Below are 16,868 nucleotides of genomic sequence, written 5' to 3'. Positions count from 1 at the left end.
CTTTACACTACCTCTATTATCATCAAAAAAAAAAAAAAAGTATTTATAACTATATAAAAAAGTATGTGCACCGATTTTTGTGCAAATCTTACACTTATTTTAAATAAATGCATTTTTTCGATGTCACTTAAATTTTAGTTTTTTATAGCATTTTCTAACTCAACTCATCTAAATACACTAAAATATCTTATTCCCAACTAATGAAGCTATTTTTTTTTTTTCTAAATTTTAACTAATGAATGGCATAAGAAGCTTAATGAATGTATAAATATGTATTTTAAAATTAGTCATATAACCTCGTTTTTTTTACTCTGCTACTTTTTTATATACAATTGGTTTTTGTAAATATTTCTTTGTATCCAACTTAATATCGAATAAGCTCCAAACAATGTCGAGGCACTCTTTGCGTTTATCTTTCGATAAGGTGGCTTGTTGACTTTCTAAATTAAAATGCAAATGAAATTTTACTTAGTTTAAATTTAAATGCGAATGTAAATGCAAATTATTTTATTAAATATCTTAGTGAACTCAAATAAATGCAAATATTTTTTTTTGGCAAGAGATTTTATGGATGTAGTATGCAATTGGCTAAGAAGAGATGGCGAGGTAGCTCAAATAACAAATGGCACAGCAGGAAGGAAATGACTTACTAAGAGCTTTCCATTATAAATCATCAAGGATATTTTGCCCATCAAGCTACAGAAGACTCCAAAATATTTTGTTAAGGAACTAAAGAAAATCATATGTGAATGTATTTTTGTGAACCACATTCCGTCGTCCTGAAGGAAAACAAGGGGTAGCTTACATATCAAAGTCGGGAAGATGGGATAAAAGCCAATAAGTCACACCTATTTCGTGTTAAAAATACTTGAGATATCACGTGATATACATATAAGGGTACTTTCTAATCTCCCCTTTCCATAGCACAAAATGTGTACCTAAGGGAAACAGTGCTCCATGAGGTGGTAAGAAAAATGAAGAGATTCCTTCTGCATAAACAATTTACTTTGATCACGTATGTTGATATGCAAGGTGCCTTCAAAAACCAAAGCGAAACAATTAGAAATTAACCTATCAAACGGTACCAAGTAAGTGCGGCTAACAATCGATTTTAAACTAAACTGCAAAGCGGGAAGGGGGAGTCTGCTTCGCTCAAAGTCGATATCTGCTAGGATGCTGCTATGACTTGTTTGGGGATTTTAGCGGAGACGATCGCAACTGCATCATATAAATCCTGCTTCTGATAAACATGCACATACTATCTATGCCGTCATAGAGAAGTATATAATTATTCGCGAAAACTGTAGTTTGGGGGCAGCGATAATACTGTCCTTCCAGGCAGCAATGATTGGTAGGAAGAGGGATAAGGTTCCAACTAAAAACGGCAAACAAATCAGAACCGACGGCTGTTGATGGTCCTTTACGGAATGCAGAACCGCTACGTTCCTCGGAAACGATTAGGTATGATCACATGAAACCTTCTAGGTCATCCCGCCCTCTCACTCCTTACATCCATAAGGCAGTTGGGGTCGCCAGAGCCTCGCCTGTTAAAAAAACAGGATTCGCTACGGGCAGGTGAGGTTGAAAATTGGGTTGGAGAAGCTATATATTGCGCTGGAAACCCCTTGAAAGGGTTGCGCTACACAACCTCTTGAATCAATTTGGATTTTAGTCGCCTTTTATGACAGGTAAACCTGCTGCGGGTATTTTCTTAGCTCCCTAACTGCCGTCATACTGTAGTGTATTTCAAGCAGAATTTCTCGCGAAGCCTGCAAATCACTCGGAACATAACTGGCAGGGTATCTATCTTTTCTGACAGCCAAGCAGCTATAAATATCCTTGCTCAAAGCTGGGAGGGGCATGAAAACAAATTTAAAATACAATCAACTTTCGTCTGGTTTCCGGGTCACAGAGTAATTGAAGGAAATGAGCTGACACGTAGAAGCTCAGTGGTAGGTGTTGAGGTAGCAACCAGCATCGAAAAAGTCATACCTAAAGGGACAGCTTGGGGGTAAATTTGAAATTTTTAGGTGTACAAGGTTCAGAAAAAGTGGAGGAGCACTACGTACTGTGCAATTTCAAGAGCTCCATGACAGGCTATAATGAAAAAAGAAAAGGAGTCTTATGAGTACACACGTAACCAAAAAACACCCATATACTTGTAGCGGGCTGACCCGGTTATTGAGCTCTAGTCACACATGCGAAAAAGATAGTAAATCTGCATTATGATCACTGCAGAAGCTCTAAAAGGCGTAGCTTCCGAGGAGACTCTTGAGTATTATCTATGTGAGTACTTGGCTCAAGCTAGAATATATATAAAATTCTTTGGAACCCCTTTATGCAAAACTTGGGTAGATTTACAGGAAAACGGATTCCAAATGTACATGAGTTTATAAAGAGCTCTGGCTGTTTGTAGTTCTTACATATCCGATGTAGTACTCAGTAGGTGCACACGAGTTTTATGACATCAAAACGGCTCTTAATTGCGACCTGGGCGACCTGAGTCCCATTGAATATACCAATATATACCTACCTACTATTAAATTTGAAGCAATTGTTTGCCATGTACCACCATTCTTTTCAGCCTATTACATTTTGGTACTGAATTTTTCTGTTGCTTTTTATAAAACAAATTAATTTTTTTTACAGCATTCTTTTATGAAAAATGTATGTTTTCGTGAATATGTGCCAAATTTGATAATACTTATAATTGTTTCTATACATACTCATTTAAAAAAAATCAGTCTGAACGTGAGTAAATTTTAATCATTATATGCCCTTACATTATTATAATTTCTTAAAATTTTTAATCTCAAATTAGCTTCAAATAATATTGCCACGGCTTGGTGGAATACCAACCTATCTCGGTTGCTGATTAAAAAACGACCTATCTCAGAATAGGATTGAAAACCACACAATCAGCTAAAAATTCCTATATTAGGTATATGAAGAGATGGAAGGTTTTTTTAATATATAGCTCGTAATGTGTTTAAAAGCATGTGTTCTTCAAACAAATTTTGACATAGGTCATTTTCGAACCTGCACCTGATTTAGGGTACGCTTGCACCAATCCTCCTATTTATGCTAAGTGTTTTAAATCTAACTTATTTTGATCTTAAACTAAATGCAATTCATACAAAGTATTTATGCCTAAATATAAAAAATTTGTTCGAGTACTAAGTAACAGCATATGTAGATATCAGTGGGTGAAGACAGCAAGGTTGATTTTTTAGTACATAGAAAAAAAAGTATTCCATTTTATCGAGTTGAAATGACCCTGTCGACAAAGCAGATATTCAATCAGTATTGTTTTAATTTTTGCCTTAATATACAAGACATTTCTTATTATTTTTTCATATAATTAAAAAAGAAAATTAAATACATTAAGAGAGTTCAGATTTTTGTGCATTTCATATTGGAAGCGTTGCAATCTATATATATACATATAAAAATCAAATTCTGTGTGTGTGTGTTCGCTATGGAAACATATTTCAACACTTCAATCATCACCAAATTTTGGCTATAGGTTCCTTCAATGAAGGCGATGGTTTTTCATATTTCAGAACTAAGAATTTTAAATTTAATTTTTTTTTCAATTTCACGTCCGCCACTGGGTGGTGCGACAAATTTTGTATGTCAGCAAAGGTTACTCATACGCCATGTACACACTTAAGTGCACAACTTTTGTTTGGTCATATTATTGAAATAATAAAAAGTTTAAGCGATTGCGTTGAGTGAGCATTCCATTGTACAAATAGCTGTCTATATGAGATGATAGACAAAAATTGTGCAGCTAAAATATTTTGATTAAGTTTTGAGATTTTGAGTATGAATTGTGTGTGACAAAATAAAATTTAATAAAGAATGATAAATAAGAGGAATGAGGGATCTAAGAAGGAGGGGGGTAGAGGGTATAAAAAAGAAGTGGGAGAGATAAGAAAATTATAAATAATAAGAATGAGAAAAATTCGGAGATACATTTTGAAGATCAAAAAAATCTTATATGCTGACTGCTTGACTTTTAGTAACGGGAAGGAATGCGTTAAAATATACCTTATTATTTAGATTAGTATCTGCCTATACCGATTAACGCCGGGTACCCTGCTAGTAGTAAATATAAGCTACGATTTGTGAAACATTTTTTTTTTTCATTTTTAAATTTGTTTTTTTCACATTTTTTTTGTTTCGACAGTTGCTAATTTGCTATTCAATGTTGAAAATATAAACTATGGCTTTGCGTATTTGCCATGACGTAGCAAATGCATATTCGTTTAATTTGTTAGTGTTTTGTGTAAAAAAACAACATCTGTTTGCAAATACAATGATGCTTAACCATTTGCACAAAATCCACAACTCCCCTATTCTTTTATAGTCTTCTTAGCTACTTTTTAAATTAAATATATATATTTTTGAGTTGATATTGGCATAATTACTTTTATATAAACATCAAATACTTTTATTTATTGTTTGTTTTTATTTTTGCAGACACTTTAACTCAGGTTTCAATATTTATACAACGTCTTATGCCTGATTTAGACTATACGACCCATCAATGTAATCACACGATTTTTATTTCAATTCAATTCTAAATGACTATTATGAGTTTAGTTACAAAATAAAAAATACAAGGCGCGATACCTTCTATAGGGATGATGTTGCATTGCCCGGGACTCGAACCCAGGCTATTTGGCGTGGTAGACGGAGCATGTTATCACCACGTCACTGCAGCCGACATTGATGTGATAAATTTACCAGGGGGAATAATATATATAAAAAAAATCCCTTTTCACTTTGGAGCAAAGTATATTGATTGAAAATAATAAATAATAATAAATAAAACTGAAACAATCCAAAGAGGTTGCCAATGTGGAAGAACTGGAGGAGTCCAATGACTGCGTATAACAGAGTTTGCCCTCTAAGAAGATTCAAAGCAAAGCCGCCACGTTGGCGCAATGAGCTTAGTCTTCATACAAGGCAGGTAAAACAAATATTTAAACTGGCTAATACCATATAAAGCGATACGTGCCGGGACGAGTACAGGGATCTGTTGAGGATCTACAAGCGTGAAGTTTCCAGAGCGAAAAAGTCATATGGAAAAATGTCTACGTGGATATCGAGTGCTCCAGTGTAACAGCGTGGTTGAGGAAAGTCCTAACAAGGTGGTATATAGCGAAAGGACTAATAAATAAAGTGACCGGGGAATGATCACGTAATATTGAGGAGTCTCTTCAGGTGCTTTTCGATACACATTTGCTATTGGAAGATGATTCAGAAGAGCCAGCAGATAGCACTTACACTTCATACTACAAATTTTAAGTCGATCGATCGCGGAATGGCTTAGAATAATATTAGATGGGTGCATAAGATTGAATCGTGTACCGGATCTATATCCGGAAAAGGACAATGAATATCGATACCGCTCCCCAAAACTTTCGGGGAGTTTCTCTATCGCTACAAAAATGAAAATATGTACCGTACTCTTGGAGAGCTGCTCGTGTAGCTCTCCTATCAAAGGCGGGGAAGATAGGTTATGTGTATCTTAAAGACAACAGGTACATTAGCTTTACACATACTCTGCGTAAAACGTGTGAGAGGCTGATAGATATGTATATACATAAAATTCAAAGTGGAAGAGAAACTGCTCTCCACAACACAGCATGTGAACACCAAAGGCAAATCGGTAAATACTACACTGCATATGATTGTTATAAACATAAAGAAGGCTGTAGAATATAAAGAGTGCCTTAAGAGTCTTCTTAGACATTGCCGAGGCTTTCAACGATGTCTCTAACCGGTCGATCATAGATGGTTTTAACTACATTGAAGTACATCTAACCATAACCAGACGGATGAAATTGCAGTAAGACTACTTCACAGTGGGGGTTTATGAGGCCACAAAATCAGCGGAAAGGGGTACGCCGCAAGGTGTAGTGTTATTACCTCTGCTATGAACGCTGGCCATCAACCAACAGCTCAGGCGGATTGATGAGGGATCTGTCAAATTTACGGCTTACGCAGATGACGTTGTAAATTGCATAATGGAAAGTGCTTTTCAACAATTAGCTCTTTAACTAATCAGGCGCTTCGGGTTATATATATCTGGGCATCTAATATCGGATTCGGTCGGTTCTAGGTCCCAAATTAAACCAGCTGTAAGTTAGTCAGGGTGATGCTGCAGGACAAACCTTGCAAAAAATATTTAGGAATCACTCCAGATAGTAAATTGTCGTCGAAGCGTAAGTTGGAAGAGAGCGAAAAAGGCCTCGACGGAACTTTGTGCATGTAAAAAAATGTCCTTTGTCTCTCGTTGAGTATTTGCAACGCTTGTTAACAGCCCCAATTTTAGGGCGAATGCAGGCTGTTAATGCCACCTGCAAACTTAATGGCAAAGAATATTGCTTTAACATACATATATATAATATAAGTAAGCTTACTGATCTATTTCTAGAAAGCAATATTGATTTTTGAGATACCTAAAGTTATTTTTTGTGGGGGGGGGGGGGGGGGGGGGTGATGAATATACGTAAACATATTTAGCCTGTGATATAGGTAGCCATTGTGATTGATATGAGCTGATTAAGATGTGTTTTTTGTTGTTATACACTCTTCTTTACATAGTTTTTGTTAACAATTCAACAAGGCAACTTTCCGTCTTACTGCATTCAGCCGGTGGATAATGTTTTAATGCCAGATCTTTAGCTTTATGATTCATGCATTTAGTCTATGTTACACCAAACCGCAAGTTCAACCTTTGAATTTTGTTTCATAAAAATTCAATTTCGTTTGGAGAAATTTTGATTCAGTAAATCTTGATAAAGTTCCCCAGTTTACCCTATATTTATGAAATTTCATTAGAACTGACTTTATAAAATTTGTTTTGTATGATTTGCATTTTTCTTCATCGACATGTGTCTCTTAAAGTCACAGGATGCACAACAAATATCTTATCTGTCAGTTTTTATATTTTTTTTTTAAATATTTGCAACTTTTTTTTTATAGTTTACTTGTCACATTTGACATGTAAATACAAGTATGGAAACGCATATATGAATACTTACACACATTTGCTACATACAAACTTAATTAATACCAATAATCAACTTAACAACTATTACATTTTTTTTTACACTTGTCCTTGTTTTTGTCTACTTAACTTACTTACGTATTTAACAATATTTACTTTGTATGTGTATTGTATGTATGTGTGCATATTGAAATATATCAACACATACAAACATATTTATTCATTGACATCGGCCACTATAATAATGTGGCGATGGCACACGACGTATTGTTGCAAAATGTTGTGCTTGTTGATCTTGTTGTTGTTGATGTTTTTGTTTTTGTTTTTGTTCATTTTCCTGTTGCTGCTTTTTGTTTACATCACTTTTTATTAAGTTTTTCTGATTGATTCTCCAAAGTTGTACTGGTATTTGTTGTGCCATTATCGTTGGCATTAAAGTCATTTGTGATTTTTGTTGTTGTAGTTGCAGTTGTTGTTTTTTTATTAATTCCGCTTGTTTAATATTCAATTTTTGTTCATTTATTGTATTTTTGTTATTGTTGTTGTTTTGCTGGTGTTTATGCTGTTGATGATGTGGTCACACGGTCGTTTCATCATCATCAATATTCCTCCTGGATATGAACGATGAAGTGGTTGACATAAGAAAAGAGAAAAAAAAATTGAGTATGAGTTTTTAATTAACGTGAAAAAGCTTGAACAATAATTAATACGTGGAAAGTGAAAAGTATTTACAAACAACTAAGTACAAATTTCTTCGGCTATTCCAAAGGTGTGTAATATCTTTGTGCATATGAATATCTACGGGTGTATGTAAGTATGTATATGTGTATTTTAACTTAAAATTTTACACAGAGTTTTATTTAACAACTTACTATTACTCGGCACCTTATACCTCTCCCTCCTCCTTTAACCCTCTATTTTTCTCTTCTCTCCCTCGCCTTTTCCCTCTAACTCTTCCTTCTCCTCTCAATCAGGATCTGCATCTGCCCATCGTATCCCTTTCTCCATCCCATCTCTTTAACTCTCCTTTTCTCATCAAAGCTCTTTCCTCTTTCTGTTCAATATTCCACTCCCTCTACCTCTCTCTCTCACAAACGGTTAATATATATATTTTTTAAAAAAAGGCCCTTATAAAATTTTTCCTAATATTCATTTAAACAAAGAACAAATCGCATCTATAAACTATTTTATCGAACAGGTCTGTCCCTGGTTCATTTCCCGTTGAGAAGACATCCCAGATAATATTAAATACGTAGAGCTACCAAAGCATCAAATTTTAAACAAATCCAGTCATAAATTATACTTTTTTATAGATCGGTATCTGACTAATTTCTCGGACAAAGGATTGTCACGGAAAGCTTACTTGCCGCGGTTGATTCCGAAATATGTGGGAGATATTAAAGATTTGGTTAGTATGGGAGATGCCAGACACGGGAGTTCCGCGATATTTCCGAACCCAAAGCTCGCAGCTTTACAAGCGTCATCAAAGCTCAAATCAAAGTAGAGGGGGAAGCTCACCATACACCCACACATTATATCGACTGCTGAGTGCAATAACACCCTATTTCAGCTGGCGTTTCGAAAAGGCCATAACTCAAAAAACGTAGGTATAACGCCATGGACAGACTTTGTCTTAAAAATGCTTCATTTCAGAATTCGGTTGAAGAACGTCCGAACTCATAATTTGTTTCAAAAACTCCTTGTCTGAGCTTAAATTCAATACCATTGTGATTTCATACAAGTGGCGAATGTTTGATATAAACGTTCACAATAGTAAACAGCCTCGATCACCTGTTTAATCGCTGTTCGATTACTTAAATCATTTGCTCAATAGTCTTTTTGAAACATTTTTGTAGGCGACTGGTTCATTGCATTATTTACATATTTTAAAATTTTCGCTTAAGTGGCTGTTCACATTTAATCTCTTAACTAGATTTTAGAAGTGAATAATAATATGTAGTCTGATTTTCTGTAGACAAATTTAAAAGAAAAGTTGAAACACAAATGGGCAATTCATGGCACTCCAATTTAATAACGCTTACAAGATACGGAATAGAAAGATTTTTCACTTGTATGAATTCACAATGATCAATACATTTGAGATAAGGTGTTCAAACGAATTTCGAGAGAGGGCGCTTTTCAGACAAATTCTGAATTAGAGTGTTTTTGAAAAACATTCTCAGATAGGGTGCCTTCGAACTGGAAACTGAAAAAGGGTGATACTCCTCAGCTGCAGATATATGATTCGCTGAAGTTGTCCCAACAAGAACGCTTGAGGTCGCTCTCTCGCCAACCTATATATTGGTAAAGTAGAAGTTCGTTGACGGAAATTTGTACCCGGAAGTGAGCAGCAATATTGGCTGCTGTGCTTTATGAGCATACAAATGAGAAGATTGGGGAGCAATATGTCGTTTTAATTTTTCTCCCAGCTTAAACGGTTGCAATGCAAGCAGTGCCTTTGTTAAAATTACTGTAAGAAATTACCGTACATAAATCTGGGGTAGAAATGTCATCTTGAAACTTAAGTGAGGAAAATAAGCCCAGTCGTTCGACTCTTTTGCTCTAAAAAAGTTAGGGTCTGAATTTTAGAAATAGTAAAGATAAAAAACTTCCGAAAACTGCGTGCTGAAATAATGAGGTGGTTTTCGTAGAAGGGTGAGAAAGGTCTTAGTGAAATCTATAATAAGAGAGAGTTGTCAAACAGTACGGCGAAAGGAGTGATTGAATTCCGGGATTAAACATTACTAGTGTAAATCAGTTTAGAGACGGTTAGAAACCGGCTATCAACGGTCTTAGTAATAGCGCGGCCGCAGCCTTCACTCATATATAAGCAGATAAAGTGGTTCGTCAGCTGTGTATTAGCTTATTTGCGGACTATTGTGTTGGAAGGGGCAACCAAAAGGCACTGCCGGCCCATAATTTCGATATCAGCTCATAGCTGGAGCAGGAGCTGAGAGGAAGGGGGTATATGGATATCTTGCCTTCCTTCCAGCACCAAACGACAGGGAGAGAAGTTCTTTCTAGTCGAGAGGGGCATGTTGTCAGTGTGTCTCAACAACAAAACCTTAGGCTCAGTTGTCAATTAGTAACGAAAGCGTCTCCTTAAATATTAAATTTAAAATTGCCAAAATCCCTTATAACTTTAAATTAAAATATGACGTCATTGTGTCATGATTTAAAGTGAATATTGTCTCTGAAACACTGACACCGAAACTCAAAATTTATGGACACCCCAATATGCAAAGGTAAATGCGTAAGCTTATCCACACTCAATAGAAATATTTTAATGTAGTTATAAATTTACATACGCATTCATTTAGCAACATAGAGAAATTAGCATATAGAATAGACGGAATTTGTGTGAATTTCTAAAATCTACAGCAGTGAACACGAAAAAAGCAGTGACAGTTTTTATTAAATTTTGTTAACAATTTTTTAATTTCGGTAATTTAAGTAAAAAAAAAAATCGCTCAAATGTGACAATAGTTTCGAGCTTTGTGTTTGGAGTTTTTTTTTGATGTTTTGTGAGTATGTAGTTTTGTAGTGCAATCAATTTTAGTTTAACAAAATGCAAGTTATAGGTCGCTCAAAATTCGTAATTGATTTTTCGACCGTTATTTTTCCAAATGCTCGGGCATATAGCTTGGTTTTTTAAATGAAAGAAAGCTGAAACACCCTTCGGAAAAAAGCTTGTCAAAATTCAATACGAATTTTGAGAGACCTATAACTTGTACTTTACCGGACTAATTGATTCGGCGATAAAAGTGCATACCCAAAAAAAAAATTCAGAAAATTTTAAATGAAACGTTCGAAATTTTTGTTAACTTTTGACGAACTTTTGAATTTTTTTGGTTAACGGTTTTGAAATTTCATATTTTCAATTACGAAATTCATAGAATTTTTTCTTAAAGTTTCGAAAATAAAAAAGGAGATTTTAATTGACGAAATTTGATAAAAATTGCCAGTTCTCTTTTCGTGGTCGCTGTTGTATTTACCAAACTTAAAATTATCGATTTTGTAATAGATTCGGTACTGTTTATTTATGTTTTTTGTATGAGTAACACCTACGCACATACATACATACATACATATATAATTGAGTTAATATGTGAAATAATGCTACAACTAAATAAGCACAATTAAGGAAAAATAGTGCTTAGTTTATTGCATTCACGTTTTAACCAATTTAAAGTAAAAGTAAACTAAAAAAACTAAGATACGTATTTAAATGCAGATTTGTCGAGCAATGAAATTAAAATTTTAAACTAAATTAATTTTTACGTGTAAATAAATATGTTTTTTTTTTTATGTTTATAATGTGTCGATTAAAAGTTGCGGTTGAGTAATATATGTGTGTTTGTGTTGTTAAGTTATTGAATATGTTTATATATAAAAATGAATGTTTAAGTACGTGTGGCACTGAATTTGGTTATGTGTTTGACTTAGCGATGTTGAAAGGCAGACAACAAGCAATAACAACAAAAGTCAATTTTAAGCTTTAGGTCCTTTCCTGTAATGAGGAATTCGAGATGAACTTGAATTTTTCATACCCAATGTAAGGAAATAAGTTTTGTTTAGTTGTCTATTTGATGTTAATGTTTAAATTAAAAAATTACGGCGATACAGAACCTAAACGGGGGTTTGGAATTTTTCAAAACGTTTGTTTGCGATTTTATATATACACCCTTATTAATGATATGATCATAAATCAAACGCTGTTGATTAAGGCTACGTTTTCTTACTGCCAATCCATTACGAATTGAAAATAATAATTAATGGCAGCCCTGGAACGGGTTTGTATGATATAGGGACGAAAGTAGTGGTCTTAATATAAGTGGCTTTCTTATATTTTTTAAGGTATTGATATTAGAGACAAATTGCAAAGTCTACAAACGGCGATGGTTACTACGGCAAGTTTCTGAATTTAACTTCTAAAATCAATAACCAAAGAATTGTATAAAGCGATATGAGCATGTCTCGCTAATTAAATATAGATGATTATATTGATATAATAGTTAACAGCGGAAGTTCTGCTAATAAAAGCAATACTGTAAAAATCCATTGTTACTAAGCTCTTAAGTGCGCCTAAAACATTGAACACCATTAGGATTAAATAGCATATAGAATTAGTTTGTACCTAAATGGTGAATAAAAGGATTAACAACAAAAAGGCAACACTTAGAGACCAATTGCAAATCGAGCAGCGGGGCATTGATATGATTGAGTGGCATATGCCTTTACACTAGCATGAATGTTGGAGATTCGAGTTCAATACTCAGCTACCGAGATGCTAGCTGATGAAGAAGTGAAATTCTAAAAACATGTCCCAGTAACTATCGCTGTTTGTAAACTTTGCAAATTTTCTCTAATATCAATAACAAAACCCATTGTATAAAGCAATATGAGCATGTCTCGCTAATTAAATACAGATTATAATTTTTTAAAGTTTTTATGATCTCTTTAGGTAAATTTCTATTAATTATTTCACCAATTTTAAAGAACCGGAACTCCCGGCGGGTTAGAGAGCGCAGAATTCCACCACGGCAGGTATGCCTGTGGAAGAGGCGAATAAAATAACCAAATGATTCAAGGGGCTGTGTAGTGCAACGCTTGCAAGGGTTATCAGCGCAATATATAGCTTCTCCAACCATATTGTTAACCTATCCACGGTGAATCCTGTTCAACGTGGTCATATTAAATCCTTCCCGAGATTGTCGAGCTAGTAAATTAATGGTTCTTGATACTGGAACGTACCGGATCTATATCCGGCAAAGGACCATCAATATCGATAGCACTCCCCAAAACAACAACAACAACTGGATACAAGGCCTCCCCTTGATATCGAAATCATTTTTTTTAAATCATTCCAGTGTTTGCGAACTCAAATGGGTAATGCCAATTGAAAGAAATACATAAAATTTGCTGCACACTTGAAAGCAAAAAATTTCAATTTTATTCTCTTTCATGTTTCTTATTTTTTATACAAAGATTTCGTTACATAGCGCTCTCAATATTTGACGAGAACGTAATACGTTACTATCGATTTCCAAAATTAAAAATTTCATGAGAGATGCAATGAGTTAAAATTTTGTACAAAATTACTCATCGTCTTTGCCATAGCCATAAATATGGTTACAGCGGAGAATGTAAAAGTATTTTGAGGCCTTACGATATTGGCTCTCGTTCCCCGTAGTATTTATCATTTTAACTTATCATTTTAGAGTACATGCTAGTGCCTGAACTATCCAGAGACGTGCAGATGGCAAGTTGGGGTACAAAATAGAGCACTATGCCATAAAAACGCCGTAAAAATGGGTACAATTTATATAATAGCACGAACTTCAGTAACATTTTACGATTTTCTCTCTGCTGCTCATAAACATCAGGTGCAGCCTACCTGTTACCTACTGTTAATCAGATTTCTCTCTGCCTTGCAAAGAAGATAACCCATTTTATGTACTTCCTCCCAAAACAGAACCACCTGCGCTTATAAGGCTACAACAAAAAACTTAAATGGTGGGAGCATGGGATCAAATCAATTGAAGTTTAAAACGGTTAGTTAAAATGGAAAAGCTACAATAGATTTTAAACAGCGCACTGAAAAAAAATTGTCGTGACAATTTTAATCAAATAATAATGGTTGTTATTTTTTTAGATGCTTTTTCTTCTTGTAATCTGTGTGAAATTCTTTTATATTTTGTAGATTAATATTGAAATTAATAAATGAATAAATAAATTTCGTCAATTCAGTTCTTCCATTTTTATTTTCGACATTTTAAGCAAAGACTTCTGTAGGGTTCTTATTATTTTTATTTAACTTTGTATTTTAGTTATTTTGAACTTTGTAATTTTAAAATGTTTTATCAATATTTTAATTTTCAGTATTGATTTTTCAATTTTCATAAATTTTCATGATGGTGAAAAATTTAAAAATAAAAAAAGACGCATACATTTAGGCGTATTGAAAAATATAATTTAAAGTTTTTATAAATAAAAACGTGGTTTAAATCAGCACAACTTCTATGCATTTTGTAACTAAAACGATGCAAACCGAACTCAAAAACGTTTTCGAAAAAAATTCAAAATTTTGAGAAAATTTGGAACCTTTTATTTGGAGTTATTTGCATTTCTTTGAGTTTGCAAGTACAAATTATATGTCTCTGAAGAGGTGCAAAGATTTTTGATATTTTTTTTTTTCAAAAAGGTGGATTCATGATTCAATTACTAGAGGTTTATTCTCCAATGATGTCAGAGCTTTGACACTCCCAAATTTAAAAATCTGGACGGGTTGCTTTTACGAAGTAAGAAAAACGGGGTATAATTTAAACCTCTTCAGCGGAAATTGTAGTAGAAAAGAACCTTTAGTAGTATATTAGCAGTGATAAAAAATTTGTTAATTTTTTGGGGGAAATTGATAAAGAGTTATTTTGGATTGGTAATTCTTACAGAGTTTGTTTGAAGAATGACGTACGTCAGAATTTATTCAAAAATACACTTGTTTCATAAGTTCAATGCATTTTGACATAAGAGGGAGTTAATGAGGCGTTCTTCAATCTAATTCTGATATAGGGCGTTTTCGTGACAAATCCTGAAATGCGAAATTTTTTAAAAATACTTTGAGATATATAATACATGGGATGATACTTTACTTAGTAGCCGAAATGAACTGACAAAAAATAAAAGAAAATGGCTCATTGCCTTAGAACTTTATATTCCGCCCTTGAATTTGACAGAAGAGTTAAGCTTTTTTGCGGTCCTGCTACGCTTATTGACAATTATTTCAATTTTATTCTTTTTGATATTGCTTATTGTTATTTTTATTCTGAAATTTCGTAAAGCTCTCTTCCGTTTAAGTATTCATGGAAGTGCCCCGGATAAACCTTCAATTTAGAATATTCGGAACATGTTCGTTTGATGCTACCGTACGAGGTCCAGATATTCCAAATAAGTATAAGTATACATAAAATTTCAAATATAAAACGATTCCACAAATTTTTAAATTGAGACGAATATTCTGAACATACGGAATGAATAAGTTAACATGCTCAATGAGTACATTTCGTTTTGGCATCTACATTATTTACTAATTACATTTTTATGTGAATCAATTTACTAGCCGAGTTTTTGACGTTGAACGACGAATTTTAAATTGGTTTAGGTTTCGTATATTCATACGCTTACGAAAGTGCACGATTCCTTGGTGTCGGTACTTTTTAAAAAACCTATGTTCAGTCACCCTAATAGATCATGGCATAGTTAATAAATTATCATAAAATAAAAAAAAATGTTCTAAAGAATGATGCAGTTCAGTACTTCCTATTTCTACTACTAATATTTTTCAAAAATCGCAAAAAAACGGATGTCAATTCAATTGAGGGAGCAAAATGGCTGCAATTGTCAAAAAATGTGTCAGCCGAGCAAACTTCTTGTAATTGAATCATGGGTAGATTTTCCTCTAAACAAAGTGTGCCAAAAATTATAGAAATACATATATGGAAGAAATTCTGAAACACGCTTCGGAAAATAATTGTCAAAAACCAATGCGAATTATAAATTCCACTATGTTGAACTAAAACTGATTATAAAACTACATGCTCAAAAAATCAGAGAACTTAAAAAAGAAAAGTTCGACATTTTCGTTAAACGTTTTTTTTTATGTTCATTGCATATTTTCGAATACAAAATGGCAATTAAAAGAAAAATGGAAGATAGAAGAAGAATTTAATTGGTGAAATTTGATAAAATTGCCACAGCTATTTTGTTTTTTTTTTTTTTGTTAACTGCTGTAAGTGCTAACCTTTTTTTATCCTTTATTTATTTAAAAATACACATTTAATTTTTATATTTTGTTTTAAGGGATCTCCATTTTACTTTAGCAATTACTTTAATACTTTCATATATTAATCTTATAAGGTGCATTTGAAGTATTTAAGCTATTAAGTTGTGCAAATATTTCAATAAATTTCTAGTAATTTGTTTTTGTTGAGAATATGCTAACTAAATACGTTTCTTCTCTTTGCTTTTTTTAACTACGTGTACCAGATTGTAAGAGACCAGGGGTAACGGCGACGCCAGCGATGCAGCCAAATAATGTCCAACTGCAAATGTTTGGTTTTCATGAATATAATGCTTTGTATGTACAGTTTTTCTTTATATAAATGTATTGTATGTACTAAAAAAAGTGTTTGTAAATTAGGAAAAAAATTCAAAAAAAATCAAGCAATTTTTATAACTAAAAAAAAAAAATAATAATCAACTAAAACGTACCTACGGCAGCGGATTCGATGCGATTTTGATAAAACTTTAATGAATAATTTTGAGTCTCTGCCGTAAAAAAATGTGATTACTTTTCAATAAATTCATATAGATGTAGGATTTAACTAGATGGGAAACCTAGGCATTAAATACATCTCTTTTATACCAATTTTCAGTTACATAGCACCAGCTTTAACTTGAAGTGACAAGAAGCATTGCTGTAGGCCCTCTGGGACCTATTCCTCTACATACGTGTTCGATAAGCACACTATCTGTGGACCCCCATATATTCTGCTTCATACGTTAGTCGAGAAAGTTTCAAAATTGCAGTAAAACTATAGAGAACGAATTACGGAAAAAACTACAAAATCGAGACATCATAAATATTCACAAAGGGTTTGTAAGTTCATTGGGGCGGGGAATGGTTACGCAGCAGTGAGCAGTAACTTAAGGCGCTACTTAAAACATACTTTCCATCAGAAGATGATATGGAAGAGTTGTGTAACAACGTCCATACCTTAATATTGAGTCCATTGTAAAAACTTTTGCAAAGTTCAAATCACCGGTTCCAGATGGGATATTCCATGCT

General features: G+C 33.6%; 1 protein-coding gene across 2 annotated transcripts in view; it reads right to left on the bottom strand.

Annotated features, from left to right (window-relative positions):
- Positions 1-7,304: 7,304 nt before the first annotated feature.
- Positions 7,305-16,868, bottom strand: part of stan (Protocadherin-like wing polarity protein stan) — a 299,969-nt gene continuing 290,405 nt past the window's right edge. For both annotated transcript variants that reach the window (XM_067774726.1, XM_067774727.1), the window contains one exon: positions 7,305-7,635. In XM_067774726.1, coding sequence (XP_067630827.1) covers positions 7,602-7,635 — 34 coding nt within the window. In that variant the 3' untranslated portion in view covers positions 7,305-7,601. The remainder of the gene's footprint in view (positions 7,636-16,868) is intronic.

This window comes from Eurosta solidaginis, chromosome 3, assembly GCF_040869045.1.
Source record: "Eurosta solidaginis isolate ZX-2024a chromosome 3, ASM4086904v1, whole genome shotgun sequence".
Classification (NCBI taxonomy): Eukaryota; Metazoa; Arthropoda; class Insecta; order Diptera; family Tephritidae; genus Eurosta; species Eurosta solidaginis.
The sequence above is the reverse complement of the archived record's forward strand: the minus strand, read 5'-3'. Positions and strand labels throughout refer to the sequence as shown.